The 21,802-nt window shown below is 56.9% G+C and overlaps 1 protein-coding gene across 3 annotated transcripts in view; it reads left to right on the top strand.

Moving 5' to 3' along the window:
• The window catches only part of PTPRE (protein tyrosine phosphatase receptor type E), a 157,540-nt gene extending 137,440 nt beyond the window's left edge, over positions 1-20,100 (top strand). For 2 of the 3 annotated variants that reach the window (XM_062214505.1, XM_062214507.1), the window contains 11 exons: positions 89-208; positions 2,732-2,895; positions 4,069-4,204; positions 4,592-4,741; positions 4,944-5,037; positions 6,221-6,297; positions 7,282-7,416; positions 10,471-10,596; positions 11,294-11,460; positions 13,361-13,496; positions 17,281-20,100. In XM_062214505.1, coding sequence (XP_062070489.1) covers positions 89-208; positions 2,732-2,895; positions 4,069-4,204; positions 4,592-4,741; positions 4,944-5,037; positions 6,221-6,297; positions 7,282-7,416; positions 10,471-10,596; positions 11,294-11,460; positions 13,361-13,496; positions 17,281-17,355 — 1,380 coding nt within the window. In that variant the 3' untranslated portion in view covers positions 17,356-20,100. The remainder of the gene's footprint in view (positions 1-88; positions 209-2,731; positions 2,896-4,068; positions 4,205-4,591; positions 4,742-4,943; positions 5,038-6,220; positions 6,298-7,281; positions 7,417-10,470; positions 10,597-11,293; positions 11,461-13,360; positions 13,497-17,280) is intronic. The other variant, XM_062214506.1, reaches the window with a different exon arrangement.
• Positions 20,101-21,802: the final 1,702 nt, after the last annotated feature.

Raw genomic sequence — 21,802 nt, 5'->3', positions numbered from 1 at the left:
TGCCAGGGTTCCCTGCCAGCTCTGGGGAGGGTGGGGGCGGCCGTGAGCCCACCCTCAGCCCCGCTGTCTCTGCACTTGTTCCGTGCAGGAGAAGTGCTACCAGTACTGGCCTGACCAGGGCTGCTGGACCTACGGGAACATCCGGGTGTGCGTGGAAGACTGCGTGGTCTTGGTGGACTACACCGTCCGCAAGTTCTGCATCCAGCCAGTAAGCGCTGCGGCCGCGCGGCCCCGGGGAGGCTCATGTGGGAGAGCCCGTGTCACAGTGCACAGGCTCCTGTGTGTAGTGTGTGTGCACGTGTATGCACACGTCACAGTGCACAGGTTCCCGTGTGTAGAGAGTGTGCACATGTACACACATCACAGTGCACAGGCTCCCGTGTGTGTAGAGTGTATGTGTACACACACGTCACAGTGCACAGGCTCCTGTGTGTGTAGAGTGTATGTGTATACACATGTCACAGTGCACAGGCTCCCTGTGTAGTGTGTGTGCATGTGTACACACATGTCACAGTGCAAAGGCTCCTGTGTGTGTAGTGTGTATGTATGTGTACACACACGTCACAGTGCACAGGCTCCCGTGTGTGTAGGGTGTATGTATGTGTACACACACGTCACAGTGCACAGGTTCCCGTGTGTAGAGTGTATGTATGTGTACACACACGTCACAGTGTGCAGGCTCCCATGTGTGTAGAGAGTGTGCACGTGTACACACATGTCACAATGCGCAGGCTCCCGTGTGTGTAGGGTGTTGTGTGCATGTGACAGTGCACAGACTTCCATGTATATAGTATGTATGCATGTGTACACACATGTGTCACAGTGCACAGGCTTCCATGTGTGTAGTGTGTTGTGTGTATACACATGTCACAGTGCACAGGCTCCTGTGTCTGTAGTGTGTATGTGTGTACACACATGTCACAGTACTCAGGCATCTATGTATGTAGTATGTGTGTGTACACATGTCACAGTACTGAGGCGTCTATGTATGTAGTGTGTATGTGTGTATACATGTCACAGTACTCAGGCATCTATGTATATAGTATGTGTGTGTACACATGTCACAGTACTGAGGCGTCTATGTATGTAGTATGTATGTGTGTACACATGTCACAGTACTGAGGCATCTATGTATGTAGTGTGTATGTGTGTATACATGTCACAGTACTCAGGCGTCTATGTATTAGTATGTATGTGTGTACACATGTCACAGTACTCAGGTGTCTATGTATGTAGTATGTATGTGTGTATACACATGTCACAGTACTCAGGCATCTATGTAGTATGTATGTGTGTACACATGTCACAGTGCTGAGGCGTCTATGTATGTAGTATGTGTGTGTATACGCATGTCACAGTGCACAGGCTTCCATGTATGTAGTATGTATGTGGGGGGGGGGCTCTGCCTGCCCCTGCACTGCAGTGACGCTGAGGGAGGGCTGTGGCTGGAGGGGCTGTGGCATGTGGCCAGGCTGGGCTGGGGGCCGACGGGTCAGGGGTCTAGGACCTGGGTGTGCTGAGCGCTGGACGCCCCTCCCTGCAGGGCCCCCCGCCAGCCTCCCGGGGGAGGGTGCCTGCGATGCCGGTTCCCAGGCTGCAGTGAGGCACCTCACGGTCCTGCTCCCCATTGTGTCCCACATTTGTGTCCCCCGATTCCACCCTAAGAGTCCACGGAGGACTTAATAAAAACCCTCTGTGCGAGGAAGAGGAGGGGAAGATGGAGAGGCACTCGCCTGTGGGAGCTGGGAGCCTAAGGCTGCTTCTCAGGAACCACAGGTGGCGTGAGCAGGCGATGAGGCTGTGCCGGGAGAAGCAGGAGCTTTATTGTGCCTGCCATTCCCCGTGTGCCTCCCAGGCACATGCACACACGTGTGTGCACACGTCAGACACACACATGCACAGAAATGCACATGCATGCGCACGTGTGCAGACGCCACAGACACATGTACACATGTGCACGGACATGTACACTCACCCACTTGCCCACATCGTCACAGACATACACACATGCACACATAGGCACATACACGCACATGAACACATTGTCACATACACATATGTACAAATAGACACACACGTGGGCACACAGCACAGGGTCATATACACAAATGTCCACATGGTCACATACACATGCATATATAGGCACAGGCATACATGCGTGCACACGCATGTACACGTGGTCACAGACGTGCACGTGTACACATTAGCACAGACCACACACAGGCATATGGGAGCATGCAGACACACACATGTACACACAGGCATACGCACACGTGCCCTCCCCCAGCCTGGAGCAGGGCACATAACCCAGAGGCTGTGGTACCTGGGGCTGAGCAGGGCTGAGGCTCTGCGGGAGCAGCTGCCCGCATCACACTCCCCATGCCCCATGCCTGAGACGTTCGGAGCGCGTGGCTGAGCCGTCAGTCACCCGGGACCTGGCCGTGCCATGGGGCCCTCCAGGCCAAGCAGGAGAGGCCCTGCCTACAGGCTGGCTCCTGGGGCGTGGCCAGGTGCCAGTGGGCCTTTCTCTCCGTCCAGCACAGAGCCCCTGCAGGCAGCACAGGGCATCCTGGGGGGGATGGGCCATCCCCTCCCCCATGCAGCGCCCCCCCCCCCCCGCACCACAGTCTGGACGGCCAAGGGCTGGGGGGCGGAGCCAGTGTGATGGGAGATGCTGGGGGCGGGTGGGGGCCGTCCCCGCACTCATGTCCCGGTGCCCCCCTCCCCGCAGCAGCTGCCCGACGGCTGCAGAGCCCCGCGGCTGGTCTCCCAGCTGCACTTCACCAGCTGGCCGGACTTCGGGGTGCCTTTCACCCCCATCGGGATGCTCAAGTTCCTGAAGAAAGTGAAGACCCTCAACCCCGCGCACGCTGGGCCCATCGTGGTCCACTGCAGGTAGGTCCACGCCGGCCCCAGGGACAGAGGGGCAGGCTGGGCGCTGTGCACACATTGCCGATCGCAGCCGAAGCCGAGACGCGCACGGGCGGAGCGAGAGGGATGTCGGCCCATAGCGTGTCCCACGTGAGCAGAACCCGGCCTCGGTGGCCTCTGGTGGGGAGGCCAGTGTGGAAGGCCGGCGGCTGAGTGGCCCTGGTTGCTGGCATGGGCTGTGGACCGTCCACGTGGCCTCCCCTGCAGCGCCACCGAGGACCCTGGGTCACCCTGGGAGCAGAGCTGGAAACCAGGCTCCTACACACACACACACACGCACACACACGCATGCGCACACACACACATGTTCATAGGAAAACTCAGAGTCTTCCAGGGCGGGGGACCCCCAGGGCATCACCGAGAGCAGGCTGTCCTGGAGGCCCAGGTCCCTCGCTGCCCACCACTTCCCCCACTGTCTGCCTCGGTTTCCATCTGTGGTGGAAAAGACCCCCCGGGGGCTCTGCCTGCAGTGGGCTCCGCACAACACCAGAGCCTCACGGGTGGAGCTGGGGCCCCTGCATGGCCTTGCCTGGCGTCCCTGTGACCAGAGCCTGAATTTCCAGCTGTTACAGACAGCACCACCAAGGACAGAAGCCACCTCCACGCAGGAAGGCAGGGGCTGTCACCTGTCACAGGTGTGTCACAGCTGTGTCTTGGCCGCGAGCCCCTGCTGGGCGGAGTTTGCCTGGTCTGGTAACAGATATCCCCTCCTGGCTCAGTGCCCTGGGACAGGTGACCCCTGGGACAGGTGACCCCCGGGCTCGGCTGCATAGAGGAGGGTGCTGAGCCCCTGAGATGTTGCTCTGAAATCCCGGGTCCTTCGGATGCCGCCCCTGGCCAGGAAGCAGTGACACGGTGGCAACAAGACCAAGTCTGGTAACAGAGAGGAAAATGATGTATTCAGCTTCAGGCAAAGCTCCCTGTGGCCGCTCTTATAAAACGCCTTTCAACCCCCACGCTGTAGGAGCAGGTGGGAATCATTTCACTGAGGCTGCAGCGCCCTCTGGTGGCGTACAGTAGGCCCGCCTCTCATTCCCCTAGGAAAGCTGCCTTGAGTCTAGGGCAGGCAGTGTCGGGGGCCCTGTGGCTCCTTTCAGGGGCGGGGCTCACAGGGTGGCCTCTCTCCTCCTCCCCAAGCGCGGGCGTGGGCCGGACAGGCACCTTCATCGTCATCGACGCCATGATGGCCATGATGCACGCTGAGCAGAAGGTCGACGTCTTTGAGTTTGTGTCGCGCATCCGCAACCAGCGGCCACAGATGGTCCAGACAGACGTGAGTGACGGCCCTGCCACCTGTGCCGTGGGAGCTCACGACAGTCCCCGCACAGAGGACCCTGCCTTTGCTAGGCAGGTGGCAGGCAGCCCTGAGCTCCCCTCGTTAGACCTGGCTTCACTCCCTGTCCTGCCTCTGTCCACTTCCTGCCCTCGCCCTTTGTGGCCTCGTGGGACCTGGGGTGGTCATGCTGCCCCCCAGACGATGCTGGAGGGACAGGGACTGGCGGCCTCGGTGGAGGCCACATCCCCCCCCAAGCCATGCACAGTCATCACACATGGCCACTCCACCTCCTGAGGGTACAAAGTGAACGGGCAGAGAGCGGCTGCTTCGGGCTGCCGGGCCCCGCATGGCAGGGTCGAGGGTGTGGCCGTCTGGTCCCCGCAGATGCAGTACACGTTCATCTACCAAGCCCTGCTGGAGTACTACCTCTACGGCGACACTGAGCTGGACGTGTCCTCCCTGGAGAAGCACCTGCAGACCCTGCACGGGAGCGCCACGCACTTCCACAAGATGGGCCTGGAGGAGGAGTTCAGGGTGAGTGCTCCCCCTGCCGGCTGAGCCCAGACACGGCCAGGTAGACGGAAGGAGGCGGTGGATTTCTCTCCCAGGACTAAGGAGCCCCTTCCCCGACCCGAGGTGGCAGCAGGTGCCCGTGCCAGTGGCGCTGTCACCCCGGGGAGCGGCTGCTCGCTAGAGTCTGGGTTTCAGCAGTGGCCTTGTGTCTTTTCGGCTGCAGAAACTGACAAACGTGCGGATCATGAAGGAGAACATGCGGACGGGCAACCTGCCGGCCAACATGAAGAAGGCCAGGGTCATCCAGATCATCCCGTGTAAGCTGTCCCGAGGCTCCGAGGCCTGCGGAGGCTCAGAGCAGGAGCCCTGCAGGCTGGCGTGGGTGCTGGGCCAGGTGTCGGGAGCAGAGAGCCACCTGGGAGGCCCTGGGTGCCCCAGGCGGCCCCGTGTGGCTCAGCGTGTGGGCAGCTTGGGACAGGGACTTAGAGGTGGGGGATGGGCGGCCGAGACCAGGGACCAGCCCACAGGGAGTGTGCCACAGAAGCCCAGAGGCTCGCCGTGGGCGGGATTGATTCCCAAGGCCTGGGTGGATGTGTCCCCAACACAGAGGGACAGTGAGAATGAGCACACGTGGGGCGAGGGGCCACGTCAGACCTGGGGCAAACAGCTGGGACTGTCCAGGAGACTCCAGCCTTGCAGAGGGCAAGAAATGGGCCCAGGGTGGGAAGGGACCCCGGCCTGCCACCGGCATGGTAGGGGAGGGAGAGCAACCGAGCAGCCGTGGGAACAGTCAGCAAGGAGGCAGGGCCACGTGCGGTGGGCAGGTGTGGAGCCCATCGAGGGTCTCACCCCGGGAAAAGAGAAACCCACGCAATACGGCCCCAAGGCGGACTCCAGAGGCCGCGACAGAGCACCTGGCTGAGAGGGGAAGCCTTCACCTGGCTCACTGCCTCGTGTGATGGTCACACCCACTCCACGGCCCCGCACTGCTCCACCACCCACACCAGAACCACGGCCCCACACCAGAACCACGGCCCCACACCCGCTCCACGGCCCCACACCCACTCCATGGCCCTTACACCCGCTCCACGGCCCCACACCCGCTCCACGGCCCCACACCCACTCCATGGCCCTTACACCCGCTCCACGGCCCCACACCTGCCCCACGGCCCCACACCCACTCCACGGCCCCACACCTGCCCCACGGCCCCCCACACCTGCTCCACGACCCCACACCTGCCCCACGGCCCCCCACACCTGCTCCATGGCCCCTCACCTGCTCCACAGCCCCACACCCGCTCCACAGCCCCCACACCGGCTCCACCATCCCAAGGCCACCTCTGTCCCCATGGTGCTGTGGAACAGAACCTGCCCCGGAGCTGGCTTCTCCCAGGGATTGCGTTAGCAGCTCTGCCGTGCGTGTGGGAAGCTGTTTGCCACAGACGAACGCGTGCCAGGCAGGGCCGTTTTCCCGCTAACTAAGGGCGTGTCGCTTTGCAGACGACTTCAACCGAGTGATCCTTTCCATGAAGAGGGGCCAGGAGCACACAGACTACATCAACGCGTCCTTCATCGACGTACGTACGCGGGCCCCCTGCCCCCTCCGGGTGGGCCACCAGGCTCTCATACCTCGTCTTCCCAGTCAGAAAGAGGTGGTGGGTTTTCCAGACACTCGGCCCTGCGGTTAGGAGAGTGAGTCGCTTTGGGAAGAATGAATAGTGGGGGTCGTGGTACAGCAGGCTGAGCTGCCCCCCAGGACGCCCACACGCGCATCGGAGCGCTTGGGACCGAGTCCTCCCTCTGCCTCCCGCTGATGCCCGTGGGAGGCAGCAGGTGATGACCTCAGTGCCTCCATCCCTGACACCCAGGCGGGAGACCAGGTGGAGCTCCTGGCTCTGGCTTCAGCCTGGCCCAGCTCTGGCTGTTGCAGACGTTCACGGACTGAACCAGCAGACGGAAGAGCTGTCCCTCTCTCTCCCTCTTTGTCCCCTTGTTGCTCTGCCTCTCAGATAGAACTGTGTAAGTGAGGCGTGGACGTTGGGGGTAGGTCACAGAGCCCCTGCTGAGTGCAGGCTGTCTTAGCTCACCTGTCACGCACAGCTGTTGCTCTCTTACACTCGCATTGCACGTGTGCAGTTCTGCACCCAGTGCTCATGAGGACCGTGTGACTGGTTGGGCGTGCAGGGCATGCAGCGGGGGCAGCAAAGGGCATCCAGGCACATCCTGCTATTTCCACCTGCAGATGAGGTCGGTGGGGTCCTGGTAGAGAGCCCCTTCCTCCAGCTCCCCGCCCAGGGCCCTCTCACCACCACGATGCTGATTGGCTGTCACACACAGGAGCCGCCAGGGGCTGTGGACGTGGACCTGCCAGTTCCTCACCCTCACTGATAGATGCTCCCGGGGCTGATGGCGGGGGCGTCCCACCTGCCCTGTGGGCCAAGCTGGTGCAGACTGGGGTGTGGCTCAGGCAGTGGCAGCTGGGAGGGTTTCCTTTGGTCCGCTGCAGTGGAGCTGGGAGGGAGTGCAGTCAGCCCCTAACCTCTGCTCCCCTGCCCCCGCAGGGCTACCGGCAGAAGGACCACTTCATCGCCACGCAGGGGCCGCTGGCTCACACGGTGGAGGACTTCTGGAGGATGGTGTGGGAGTGGAAGTGCCACACGATCGTGATGCTCACGGAGGTGCAGGAGAGGGAGCAGGTGAGCACCGAAGCCCCGAGGCCCTGTAGCGGTGCAGGTCAGATGCCCCGCGTGCCTCAGTGCTGCACACACGTGGGCGAGGCCAGGCAGACGCGGAGGAAGGAGAGAGCCTGGAGGTGCAGACCACGCCCTGTACCCTTGCCTTTCGCTCACCACAGCTCCCTGCTGCCCCTTGCTGGACCTCCGTGAAGCGCTGCCATTTTGCACTGGGCAAGGTCACAACCTGCTAAAGACAAAGACGTCTATTCCCCCCTCCTTTTTTTTTTTTCTTTAATCTAAAGACTCAGACACTGGTCTGCGCGCCTGACGCTGCCCTGGCACTGGATGAGTGACCTGGTGCCCTTTTCCCAGAGAGCTGCCTTCTCGCATTGTGTTTGCTCATGTAACACACACTCAGGAGCCCGGCACCCAGCAGAAAAACCCAACTTCCACCAACAACATGTGTCTCAGCGCTCTCCTAAGACGTAACCACGACTCTCGATTTGTGCTTAGATTTCTTTGCTTTTAAAAAAAATTGCTTAATTGAGATATAAGTCACTACCATACAACTTACCTTTTAAAGGGTATGAGCCGAGGGTTTAGTGTGTTCACAGATCTGTGCAACCCTAGCTTCTGCCAAATTCTAGAACATTCTAGAATTCCTCAAAAGGAAAGCCTGTGCCAGCAGCGGTCACCCCTCTTTCCTCCTTGCCTCGTGCCCTGGCATCCCCGATCCGCTTTCTGACTCTGCGGGTTTCTCTGTGCTGGACGCCGTCACAGCAGTGACGTCACACAAGCTGTCACCTTGGGGACCGAGTTCTTGCACTCTGATGTGTTCAAGGTCCAGCCAGGTTTAGCCTGAGTCAGGATTTCACTCCCGTGCATGACACGCGGTACTCCACCCCACGGACCACTATGTTTTATTCGTCCACTAGTCCACTGACAGGCGTCCGGTTTTCCCCACACGTGAGGGACAGTCCTGCTATGAACATCCATGCGCAGGTCTTTGTGTGGGAATTTCTCTTTTATTTCTCAGGCCTGGAACTGCTGGGTCATGGTTAATTCAATGTCCTACGTTTTATCGTTGGTCACCTCTGTAGAACTGTCAGACTTGTAGCCACTCCAGCACGGGGCAAGGCTTCCGGTCACCACATCCTCACCAACACGTGTTGTTTGTCTTTTTGATTCAGGACATTCTAGTGGATGCGTTCTTTGCTTTTTAACAATTTCTTTAAAATCATATATTGGTATTGGTATGTCTAAAGAAACGTGTTTGGCTTATGTCTGGGTTTAAACAATACCACCACGGTATGTAGTCTTTTAAGATTTGCCTTTTCCACTCAGAATTGAGCTTTTGATGTTTGTCTGTGTTGACGTCTACACCCGTGCGTTCTCTGTCGTCATCTCGCTCTGTTCCACTACACAAACCACACAGCCTGTGCCCGTTCATTAAGCCCTTTTCCTGCCATGGGCACAGGGCCCATTCTGTTTCATTGCTGTCCACACATTTCTGTGCATCTTACGCTGCCCAAGGACTAGTAGGTGCCCAAGAGACTAAAGTTTACGCTGGAGAGCGTGAGAAAGTTGGAGTTCACAAGACAAGTGCTAAAGGCTTTCCAAAGCGGCCATGGCTTTCAAAGTGGACAGTGGCGGCGTGTTAGATCTCTCCTTCACCTGCCTCGTAGTCTCGATGTCCCAGTCTTGTTCCCGAGTAGGTATAAATCCCATCTCCTTCCTGTGGCTTTGGTGTGGATCTTTCTGATTCCCACAAGCTTGGGCATCACTTTGTGTACAAGGGAGGGCATCGCAAAAAGTTTGGGGGTTCCATAGTAGGGAAAGCCACCACCTGGGGTGCCCACATCTTTTATCCGAGTGCCTGGGGTCAAGTCCTGCCTCCACTTCCAATTCCAATTTCCTGCTAACGCACATCCTGGGAGGGAGCTGGGGGGGCTCCTGCCATGCACATGGGAGACCTGCGTGGAGTTCTTGGCTCTGGCTTCAGCCTGACCCAGCCTCAGCTGCTGTGGGCCTTGGGAAACCAGTAGATGAAAGATTCTCTCTCCCCCTCCCCTGCCATCCTGCCCTCTCTGTCACTCTACCTTTCAAATAGATAAATACACCTGTTTTTAAAAGGTTTATGACAAAAGAGAATTAAAAGAAAAGCTTGTTTGGATGCAAAAAAAAAATTTGATATCTATACGTATTTTTCATAATATACATTTCCAAGAACTTTTTAAAGATCCCTCACATTCATGGATTTCAAAAGTTTTTGCACCAAAATTAACTTAGTTTTGATTCCATTTTCTGAGAACTTTTTTAAACACCCCCACATTTATGGATGGAATATTTCTCCTTGTGCGAATTGCCTGTTCCTGCCTTGCGCCCATTTCTCTGTGGGGTTGTCTACCCTCTCCTTGTTGGGTTTGAGGTGTTCTTTCTGTTCCCTCGCCACTCACCCTCTGCTGGTCCTAGGAATCACAAGCTTCTTAAGTGCAGTCTTTTCGATCTCTGGATGTTTGTTGATGACGGGAAGTGACCTTGATGTTTCTGTTTCTGGCCCCCAGTGCCTTAGCTCTTTGGATCTTGTGTAGTAAACGCTCTGTGCCTCCAACTCAGATGATACTCTCTTCTACGTGTCTCACAGTTTGGGCTTTGACCTTACGTCTCACACTGTCTCGGCTCGTGTTTTAGGAAGGGTCAAGACGGCCACATGGGGCAGTGCAGCCCCACATTACCCAACTCTGGGAGAGCTGGGCGTCTGCTCAGCCTCCATACGGTGTGAGTCAGGGAGGCAGTGTGCTTTCCCCACCTGCAAAGCTGGTTTTCCCAGCTCTGCTTATTGAGCTAACTCCCCTTTCTGCTGTGGATCGAAGCTCCGGACACGCATGGTCCATCTGTGGGCTCTGTGTTCCCCCGGTCAACAGGCGTTCCTGGGCATTCACATTCGTGTGCAAATGTCTTGGTCCAAGAAGATGTGTTAGAAGGTGTGAGGGTGACTCCACATCGCGAGGCCAGAGCTTCCAGCAGTGGATTTTGATTCTGGGACTCATGGCTTTCTCTTACCCCTCCCCCAAGGATAAGTGCTACCAGTACTGGCCCACAGAGGGCTCAGTTATCCATGGAGAAATCACGATCGAAATCAAGAGCGATTCCTTGTCGGAAGGCATCAGTGTGCGGGACTTCCTGGTCACCTGCAGTCAGGTATTGTTGCCACAGCTCTTGACACCCGTGTGCTCCTGACGGGCGGCAGCCATTGCTCAGGGCTCTGCATGTCCTGCGCCCGGCTCTCCGGAACCCAGCTTACTGTGACTGGCCAGCGCTCCCTTGTCCATGGGCAGGTCTCCTGTAGAAGTCGCCCCCTTGTGGCCACCTGCATCCTCGCTGGCAAGGAGCGTGGTGGGGCAGAGGCTGCGCTCTCCCATTTCACTCCTCTCAGTCCCCTCTCTCTTGGGAGAAAGGCAGACAGCAGCCGGGACAGGAGGAGCCAAGGGAGCAGAGGGGCCCTCCCCCAGGGCCTTCTCGGGGCCCCCACAGCCCCTGGTGCACTGCTCACTCTGTTTTCTGGCAAAGAGTGGGATCTCTGGACCAGCCGTGGGTGAGCTGACTCACCGTGGGGCCGGGCCCCAGCTTCTTGAGACGACTCCATTGTCTCAAGCAGAGCTGCCCAGGACCCTGGGAGGGTTGGGCAGGGCCTGTCCGGGGCTCCAGGGGCTGTCCTCTGGGTGTCCTGCACAGCCACCCCCTTGCCTTCTCCTCCCGGGTAAGCAGGGCTACTGCAGAGGCCCCGGGAGGGTTCTGGGTGCTCCCACCTGCCCCCGGAGGGCGAGTGGGCCCGGGGCCTTCCCCCGGGGCCGGCAGTGTGGGAGCGGGCAGCACTGAGATCCCTTTCTCGCCGCAGCCGCTGGCGCGCCAGGAGGAGCAGATCCGCGTGGTGCGCCAGTTCCACTTCCACGGCTGGCCCGAGATCGGGATTCCCGCCGAGGGCAAAGGCATGATCGACCTCATTGCCGCCGTGCAGAAGCAGCAGCAGCAGACAGGCAACCACCCCATCACTGTGCACTGCAGGTGAGCGGCACTGGGGCGCCCCTCGGCGGGGTGCTGTGGCGGGGGGCGCCTGGGGCCCTGTCCCAACGATGCCATCCCAGGACCCTCTGTGTTCTGTGCCTCCTGCCACTCATCACGCCCAGCTCCACCAAGTGCTGGACACCGCCCGATCCAGTGCGCGATGCACTGGGCGCGGCAGTCGGAGAAAGACCCAAACCCATGTTTCCTTGTGCTTGTGAAGGCGCCACAAGTGGCCCAGCGAAGCTCTGGCAAACGCACGCCTGTCCTCGGTTGCCGGACTTCTGGTTCCGGCTACGGGGCCACGTGCTGCCCCGTTCTCTCCCCTCCATCCTCTCCCCTCGGCTTGGCGAGGTGGGTGTGGCCACCTGTGAAGCCCAGGCTACGGTGACCCAAGGAGGCCTGTAGCCTCCTGACCTTTGTCCCAGAGTCAGGCCAGTGGCCAAGGGGTACACAGGGCCATACCCCAAGACAGCTGTGCAGCCAGGGAGCACTTGGATCCCCGGCACACGGAGGGTGGGAGGGGCCGTCCAGCCCCCGGGGAGGACCCGCCCACTCATCTTCCTCCCTGTCCTCCTGCTGGCCGGCCTTGGTCACTGGTGCAGAGCTCGTTCAAGCAGGAGTTTGGGCTGCTTTATTGCTTTATTCTTAAAAAATATATATTTATTCTAAATTCAGAGTTACAAAGAGAGGAAGAGACGGAGGTCTTCCACCTGCTGGTTCACTCCCCAGATGGCCATAACAGCCAGGGTTGGGCCAGGCCAAAGCCAGAAACCTGGAGCTTCCTTCGGGTCTCCCACGTGGGTGGCAGGGGCCCAAGCACTTGGGCCATCCTCTGCTGCTTTCCCAGGCCATCTACAGGGAGATGGATCAGACGGGAAGCAGCCAGGACAGGAACCAGCATCCAAGTGGGATGCCGGCGCTGAGCCACCGAGCCAGCCCCTGCCTCCATTCTTGGGTGGTGCTGTTTGGCCTCTAATAACTGCACTTCTGTCTCTGTTCCCACATGTGTGGCTCCCACTTTTTATGACGATCTCTTGCCCCCGCCCTTTGTAGCCAAGGGAGCGGGAGGTTAACAGCCTGGACCCCTTGGGTGCACTCCTGGCCTGGCCAGCAGGGGGAGCACACACCTTGGTTTTCAGTCCCTGACTTGGTAGAGGTCTTTCAGCTCTGCCTCTATGACCCGGGGCTGTGAGTTTCCCCTGTGCAGGGCGCTGGGGGAGCCAGGTGAACCGGGTCCCGCAAGGAGGCCCTCCCGTGGGAAGGCTTCTGTGGGGACAGTCCACGCAGCAGGACGGGATCATCAGCTAGGCCTCCTGGTGAGACCCCGGGACCCCAGCACCCGTGCATCCCCAGAGGGCACTGGGAGCTGCAGCCGACCCCACCTCCTTTGTGCCTGCCTTCCTAGCAGGCTGGGCTCTGCTCTCGAGCCTTTTGTGCAGAGAAGCAGGCAGACTGCAGGGCCCTGAGTCTCTGTCTGTGTGTTCCTGGCAGTGGGTGCCCTTCCTCTTGGCATCCCTCCCTGCCACCTGTCAGCACCACCCGCTTCAGAAGCCAGCGCCTGGCGCAGGGAAGGAGCCTGGGCCAGGATCACCTGCCCCTTAGACCTGAACCGGGAGGATCTGGCCAGGCCCCCAGTGCCAGCTCAGAGCCGCACGTGGAGACCCCTGTGTGTGCAGGGGAGGGGGAGGTGGCTGCACCAGCTTCAGGACCGACCACTGGCCTGACCCGTTACACGGGCTCCTGGGCGCTGTGCATGGGGAGCCGTCCTAGGGATTTTCTTGTGCAAAATCCAGTCAAGGCTGATCTTGCCGGTGAGCCCGCTTCAGCCCCGGCCGCAGGGGCCGAGGGCGGGCTGGAGGTGCTCACGAGGCCCTCGCTCTCCGCTCTCCGCTCTCCCCAGCGCTGGAGCCGGGCGGACGGGCACGTTCATCGCCCTCAGCAACATTCTGGAGCGTGTCAAAGCCGAGGGACTCCTGGACGTGTTTCAGGCTGTGAAGAGTCTGCGACTTCAGAGGCCGCACATGGTGCAAACCCTGGTAAGAACCCCAGCGGGGAGGTTTCCGGAGGAGCCGTGCATTTGATGTTCCATGAAAGGAGCTGCTTGGTTGAGTAAGCGGGGAAGGAGGGGGGACTATCCCAAGGAGAGCCAGCTGCAGTTTGCACAGGGCCGCATCCCAGGCCCCTCCTTGCTGGGGACTTGGATGGGGGTCCAGCCCCCGGGGAAGACTACAGAAGAATCTTAGGTCAAAACCATAGTCATTAATCAAAATGTGACGAACCTCCTCCGAATGGAATCCGGTTTTTAGTGAGCCAGCCCCCTTCGGTTGCTTTCTTGTGTGTAGTTCTGCTGCTGGCTTCCCCAGGACTTAGTCCTGCCTGGCCATCACATCGCACCCCATCGATACACCTCATTCCCAGGTGTCCGTTAGAAACGGATTTTAGAGTACGTTGCGTTTAAAAAGAGAAGTTGTGGTTCCTCTGAGCTTGGTTCGGGGCTATCTTCCCGGGCTCACGGCGGGGCTCCCTTGGGGCTCCAAGAACTTGGCCGTGAGCCTTCCACGTTCCAGGCTTCAATTCCTTTCCGTGAAAACGGGGGTGATGGCACTGCCTGTAGGGTCACTGTGCAAAACTTGCCGTAAGTGCATCGGGACACCCGGAGTGCCAGGCTGGGGGCAGGCACCCAGCTGAAGGCGGCCAATGGCCTTGGGTGGTGGGAGGGGACGCACAGTTGTGTGGGCTGCCTGGGGCTCCCGGAGCTCATGCACCTGTCTGCCTGGCCAGGGTGCTGTTCTGCACCAGTACCTGGCGTCCGAGGGCCTTCCTGGCTCAGTTCTGCTCCCCTGCTCCTGCCTTCTCTCTGCTGCCTTCCTGGGATGCTGCCCTCAGATATTTCCTGGCCCCTCTCGGTGCTCTCTTGCCTGGTAACCGCATGATAGAACATTCCGGAACCTGACTTTCAAAGTCGGCATTTGAGAGTGGGCGTTTGGACACCTGTTATCTGAGTACCTGGATTTTAATTCCAGTCTCCAGCCGGGATTCCTGACCCCAGTTTGCTGCTAATGCAGACCCTGGGAGGCAGCAGTAACAAGTGATTGGTCCCTGCCACTGTGGGGCGATCGGGACTCAGTCCCCAGCTCCTGGCTTAGCCCAGCCCAGCCCTGGCTGTTTTGGACGTTTGGGAAGTGAAGCAGAAGATGGAAGATGGATCTCCCAGCCCCCCGCCCCAGGATCTCAAATAAATTTTAAAAAATAAAACTTTAAAAGATAAACACATGAACTTGGCACCTAGTCCCCTGTTGGGCACACAGTAAGTGCTCCTAGGCAAGTGGTGAGGCAGGAAGTGAGGGCTACGACCTCAGGGGTGGGAGCTCGCCAAACAGCTTCATCACCTCGTTTTGCCAGCCTGGACCCATAGGTGCTGTGAGGAGGTGGAAGCCCGACCTGGCTGACTCCAGTCTGGGCGGCTTTGCCACCCTAACTGCTGGTGGGACTGTCTAGGCAGAGAACACAGTGGCTCAGTGTTGGCTCGGCAGCCATTGTCTAGTGGTTGGCTGCACGGGAAGACCTGTCTCCCAAGTCCCTGCTGGCCTGCTCTCCAGAACTGGTTTTCCAAAGGCCACTGCGTGTTTGCTTGCCTCGATCGGAAATGGCCACCGGTGTGACTGGCGGCATGGCCTGTGTCATCCCAGCGTCCTGCCAAGGACCGACCCCTGGCCGCCAATCCTTGTGCCCAAGAAGCAGCCGGGGCAGTCAGCAGTTGGCACGCGCGTCTGCTGTGGAGGCTGAGAGACGGTGACCGCCTCCACCGCCCTCCCGGATCAGAGCCAGCCAGTGGGGACGTCGGAGAGGTCGGGCCAGAAGCCGGTGTGTGGCGGGCACGCAGTACTGGCCTGTGTGTTCAGCTTTGCTTTGGAAAATCCCCTCTCCTGTGTCCTCGGGGAGCTTCGTGCTCCTGCGGGAATCTTGGCGGCTGGAGGCGAGTGCACAGTCAGCCTGTGTTTGCTCCCCAGAGCCTTCGTGTTCTCTTCACAGGGGTGGGGAACCCTTTTCCTGCCAGGACTCTATGGGTATTACAGCATCACTCATGGGCCCTACAAAACTACTGCTTTAAGAGTTCGCCTCTGTAGACATGGTGAACTTGGAGTACTGCCTATGATTGCCTGGGCAGGGCCAGATCAAGTGATCTTGCAGGTCTTACAGCGCCCATGGGCCAGGTGTTCCTCTCCCCGTGTAAGACCAATGATCATTTTTTAAAATATTTATTTATTTGAAAGGCAAAGTTAGAAGACAAAGAGATCTTCCGTCCGCTGCTTCACTCCCCAGATGGCTGTTAACAGCCGGGGCTGGGCCAGGCTGAAGCCAGGAGCCAGCACTTTCATCCAGGTCTCCCATGTAGGTGCAGCGGCCCAAGCACTCGGGCTACCTTCCGCTGATTTCCCAGGTGCATTAGCAGGGAGCTGGGTCAGAGGTAGAGCAGCCGGAACGTGAACCAGCACCCACATGGGATGCCGGTGCCGCAGGGGGCAGCTTTGCCTGCTCTGCCACAACACCAGCCGGCCCCAACACCAAAGTTCTTTCGTTCTTTAAAAATATTTACTGGAAAGGTAGAATTGGAGGAAGAGAGACAGAGAGATAGAGAGAGGGAGGGGGAGGGGGGAGGGAAGGAAAGAAGGAGGGAGAGGCAGAGAGAAAGGTCTTCCATCCACTTGCTACTCCCCAAATAGCTTCAAGGGCCAGAGCTGGGCCAGTCTGAAGCCAGGAGCCAGGAGCTTCTTCCAGGTCTCCCTCCTGGGTGCAGGGATCCAAGCACTTGGTCCATCTTCAGCAGAAGATGGACGCATTAGCAGGCAACTGGATAGGAAGTGGAGCAGCCAGGACTCGAACCAGCGCCCATGTAAGATTGGGATGCAGGTGCCGCCAGTGGCAGCTTCACCCACTGTGTCACAACGCTGGCCCCAAGACAGAAGTTCTTGACCCAACTTTTCTATCTCTAGAACACCAACTCCACCCCATCCTGGCCAGACTAACTGGGGGAAGGGCTTAGCAGGCCAGAGTTAAAGCCCAGAGTCTCCGGACCCTTGTGGACCGCGCATGGGAAGAGGCTGACCCCAAGGTGTTGGGAAGGCGAGGGGGCTGCTGTAGCCCTTCTCCCAGGCCCGCGTCCTCCCAGGCCCGCGTCCTCCCAGGCCCGCGTTCTCCCTGGCCCGCGTTCTCCCGGGCCCACGTTCTCCCAGGCCCACGTGCCTGTGTCCCACGCAGGATGTGCCGGTAACCAGACCCTTGGCAGCCCAGGCAGGTTGGAAGCTGCCTGTCAGTCCCAAGCCTTCGAGGTCCCCTCCTCTGCCAGTTTCTCAGTATGTCAAGGTGTTCTAAAAGCAATGACCTTCCACAAAAGTAATGCTTTCTTCTCTAGAGTTCTAGGAACCTTCATATAAAACCTCATCCCTTTTGTAGCGTGAATGTAGGCTTAGAACCATCCAGGCTTCCACCTGGGCCTTTGTCGATGAACTTTTGTCACGTTCTGAAGTCTGTATGACAACGTTTGTTATACAGAAAGGAGTTGTTTTCCGAGTTAATGTGAGAACCAAAGACATTGTACTCAGACTATGCTACATACACTCTTTCTGTGTGGGAAGATAGCTTGCCTTGAAGTTTTCCTGTGCCTAAAATCCAAATTACGTAACAGGAGCTGCTGTGCATAAGGGGTGGCACATTTCTCTAAACAGTCAGATGACCACTTGTTTTTGAATGTTTCTCCAGTTTGAGTTAATCAAGCACTTTTTGGGAAACATTTTAATGCCCTCTTGTTTTTCTTTTTAGGAACAGTATGAATTCTGCTACAAAGTGGTACAAGATTTTATTGATATATTTTCTGATTATGCTAATTTCAAATGAAGATTCCTGCCTTAAACTATTTTTTAATTTAATGGTCAGTATATTTTGTAAAAACACATTAATTTATTTCGTAGTTCACATTAAGATCCTTCCTCGTTTCTCTCTGTATATTTTGTTATGCTTCCAAGACTACCTGTGATAAAGTCATTAAATCTTAAATACCCTTTTCTAAACTTGGAGTAACGTATTAAGGTCAAATATTATGCCACAAATATATATTTCTGCTAATATCAGTAAACATGTTACTGTTTAATTAGATTCATGCCACTTGATTTCCCCATGTCCGGCACCTGTGTGTGTCGTCAGTCTCAGATGCTCGGTGTGCTTACGCGAGATGCTGAACACAAGGTCCTCATTAAGAACCCAGGGGAGGACTCAGAGTTCAGGTAAAGTTCAGGTTCACCCTCCTAGCTCTCAGCTTCCCACCCTGGGCAGCAGCATTTCTGAAGGCAAACTGTGAGGGTACGTTGTAAACAGGGCCTCTGGGCAAGTCGCCCTCCCAGCCCATGGGGCTCACCTGCACATTTTTGAGATCAAAGACTTTTCAGCCGAAATTCAGGTCTGAGACACCGTACAGTAGCTGGAGGCTGCGCTGTCGTCTACCCCACCTTGTCTGGGTGAGATGCAGACACTGGGCCGATCCGGTCCTCTCGTCCACGGCCTGGGGTACAGCAAAAGCAGCCGTTGGCACCGTGCTCCCAGTGCTCGCTGTCCATCTGTCCATCCGTTTGGCTCAGAGAATCCAGCCAACTGCATTTCTGCCTCCCGTCCCGGTCCGCCCCAGCTGCCTGTCAGGTCTTGAGGCCTGCCTGCAGGCTCACCAGCAGAGCACTTCCTGTCCAGACGTTCAGGTGAAGCCGAGAGACCAGGACGCACAGAATCCAGGAGCACACTTCCGGGTAGCAACAGTGGGAGAACCCAAACAAGCAGACTTTACATTTTCTGAAAAGCATTTTGGTATTTAACTATTTCTTGTAAAAAGCCGAGGGTTTGTAAGAAGAGAAACCTTAAAGTTTAGATTTATACAGTTTTTTTTTTAAGTCTCACTTCCTGTTTAATAAAAGAAAGAGAGGGTGAAATGCATACTCTAAATTCTAGCTTATTTTGTAACAGAAAAACTGCTGAGAACTTCGACCTTGGACACTGGATAATGTAAAGATCCCACTCACAGGATTGGCTTAGGGACAGCAAAGGTGGGGAGGTGTGAGTGTGGGAACATCAATTTATTTAGTAGCAGTTCTCTTTCTGTGGCTGTTAGATACCCAGCAAATGAGCACAACACAAAAGGAAAGACAGCTGGTCTAACTTACTAAAAGCATTTAATATGTGTGGCTTTGGTACCTCTTTTGCTTTTCAAAAGATAAAGCTACAAAGGCCTTACGTGACGTTTTTATTCATAACTGATCAGCCCTCTGCTGCACGTTCATGCCTTCTCGTGTGTCACGCGTGCAGGTGCACCTGCAGGGTAAGTCATGGCTGTGACATGGGCTCACAGGTGCCCAAGCTGCTAACTGCCCACTGCCCGAGCCCCACCCGAGGGCAGCGCTGGACGGAGGAAGGCACACTGTGTGTCACCACGGTCACGAGCAGCTCCAGCCCTGGCTTACGCACTGTTGCCGGAGGCGCCCCCTCCCCTCTGCACTGTGACGGCGTGTAGAGGAAGAGGAAACGGGGTGGCCCTGGGTGTTGCCACTGTGAGAACCCCAAGCTCCAATGCCTTTCTTTGACGGAAGGAGGGAGAAGGAGGTGGGGTCCTTCAGCCCCCGAGCCCTGGAAACAGAGCCTGCTTGTTAGGGTGGCAGTGACTCCGGCTGGTCACTGATCCCACAGTCCCAGGTGACAGTCGAGGGGCATGGACTTGGCCCCAGTGCAGCAGCTCTTAGTCGGGGTCTTTGATGCCTTTGATGGTCTCACCGGTGTCTCTTGTATCAAGAATCCTTTAAGGTGGACCTTTTCCGGGTGTCCTCAGGAGAGAGCCCTTCCTCTGTGTGTCCCTGGCCCCTGGGGCCATCCCCAGGTGTCTGCCTCTTCCCAGTCACTTCCCATTCCAGAAGCAAAGCAGAAACCTCACTCCCTGGACCAGGATTGGACTCCCCAGGCAGGGGCAGCCCTTGCCTTCCGAGGGGGGCTGCAGCCTCACAGCCCCGAGCCATTTCCTGGCCTTGGAGCAGCTGTGTGGGGAGAGGAGAAGCGACTGGGGACTTGCGCATCTCCACTGTGTGGCCTGGAACGTCCAGGCTCACGCCCTTCAGTGAGAGCAAGTCGAGCGGACAGAAAAGGACGGCCCAGAGTGGACACCGTCACGCCCCCTCTTGCGTCTCTCTCCGTGGTGTGCAGTTGCATTCCGACGCTAGAAGCGATCAGAAGACTGGCTCTGGTCTGCAGCCTGCCGGTCACCGTGTGACCACTTGGCCATTCTCCCCCTGTGCTGGATGAAGGAGGAACGCCTACCGGAGTCTTCAAAGATATTTTTATGTACTTTTAGAGACTTGTAAAAGTGAGTCTGAGAGCTGTGTTTCTCCATGGGAACATGCCTGTGTCATTTTTTTAAAAATGTATGACTAATTACTGATACTCTTTGCTTTCACTAAGTCGTGTTTAATTTATGTGCAATCTTTGTATGTGTGCATTACGGTTCCAAAGCTCCTGTTTCCTTTTTGTCCATTTACAATTGATCTTGCTCTCATTATAATGCCAGTGAATGTTGCTGAATTCTTTGTGCAGATTGCAAGATCTAAAAGCATTGTGGTGCAAGGATAAACTTCTACTTTGATTACTGCCTGCGTCTCATTCTTCTGGTTTCTCTGTTTCACTCGTGAGCCTTGTCGTTAGGACACGATTTCCCTAGGAGGAGAGACTTGGTTTCCAAAGATCATTCATTTCAGGACTTAGCAAATGTAGCCCCAACCTGCACAGAAGCAGCTGCAGAGGTGGGAGTGGGCGCATGACTGCCGGGCGGGGTGGGGGTGGGGGGCCCAGCTCTCAGTGGATCTGCAGAGTCCCAGAGCGCGCTCCAGGGAGCCTGCTGCTCCCCAGTCCCGGCAGCCCCTGAGCCCTGGCAGTGCTTTCTCCAGTTTGCGGAGGGAGATGACAGCTCCCTTGAAGTCCATGGTCAGTCCTCGTGATGCTTTCTCCGTAACCCACAGCCGCTGGGCCTCCCTCCAGCCCCTCTCCTGGCACATCTGTGCGTCCCTGATGGGCCCCAGCTCTCTCGCTCTGGTGCCCCCCTCCTGTCCTCCCTCCACAACCTCCCCACACCCATTTTTTTCCTTTCTGTTGCCCTGGACTTAATGCGGAATTTAGACCTATTCCTTTTGCTATTTGGTGCATTAATTTGATACGTTTTTATGAGCCCTGTTATGTAAATGGATGATTTGAAGCAAGTGCTTGGTGTGGTGGTTAGGATAATACTTGAGGAGGCCACCATTGTGGTGTAGCAGGTAAAGCCACTGCCTGCAGCACCAGCATCCCATACGGGCATTGGTTCGAGTCCCACCTGCTCCACTTCCCATCCCGCTCCCTGCTAATGGCCTAGGAAAAGCAGAAGAGGATGGCCCCAATGCTTGGGCCCCTGCCATGAACGTGGGAGACCCGAATGAAGCTCTTGGCTCCTGGCCCAGCCCTTAACGTTACAGCCATCTGGGGAGTAAACCAGCAGACCGAAGATCTGTCTCTCTCTCTGAAACTCTGACTTTCAAATGAACAAACAAATCTTAAAAAAAGAAAAAAAAAAAAAAGATACCACTAGAGAATACCAGCACCAACATTGGATCCTGGGCTCAAGTACCAGCTGTACTTTATTTTATTTTATTTATTTGAAAGGCAGAGTTACAGAAAGGCAGAGAGAGAGAGAAGAAGGTCTTCCATCTACTGGTTCACTCCCCAGATGGCCACTCAACAGCCAGAGCTGTGCTAATCCGAAGCCAGGAGCCAGGAGCTTCTTCTAGGTCTCCCACGCAGGTGCAGGGGCCCAAGGACTTGGGCATCTTCTACTGCTTTCCCAGGCCATAGCAGAGAGCTGGATCAGAAGTGGAGCAGCCAGGACTCAAACCGGCGCTCACATGGGATGATGCCCGCATGGCAGGGGTGGCTTTAACCATTACGCCACAGCGCCAGTCCCCCAGCTGCACTTTCAGTTCCAGGTCGCTGTCATGTGCTCCCAGGAGGCAGGTGAGACGCGGATGGAATTTGGGGCTCCTGCATCGGACCTGGCCTGGCCCAGCCCTGGCTGTTGCAGGCATTTGGAGAGTGACCAGTGGATGAAGCTTGCTCGCTCTCTCTCTCTCTCTCTCTCTCTCTGCTCTTCTCTGTGCATCTCTCTTTCAAATAAATGAAAATTAATAATTTTTAAAAAATAGTAACAGAAATGGATGATTTAAAACCTTTTATTTCTCTCTCCAACAAAAGTCACCTGTTGAGATCCGCTTGCCGCTGCAGCTCTTCAGTT

The sequence above is a fragment of the Lepus europaeus genome, chromosome 17, assembly GCF_033115175.1.
Source record: "Lepus europaeus isolate LE1 chromosome 17, mLepTim1.pri, whole genome shotgun sequence".
Taxonomy (NCBI): Eukaryota; Metazoa; Chordata; class Mammalia; order Lagomorpha; family Leporidae; genus Lepus; species Lepus europaeus.
This window is presented reverse-complemented; position numbering and strand designations above follow the sequence as displayed.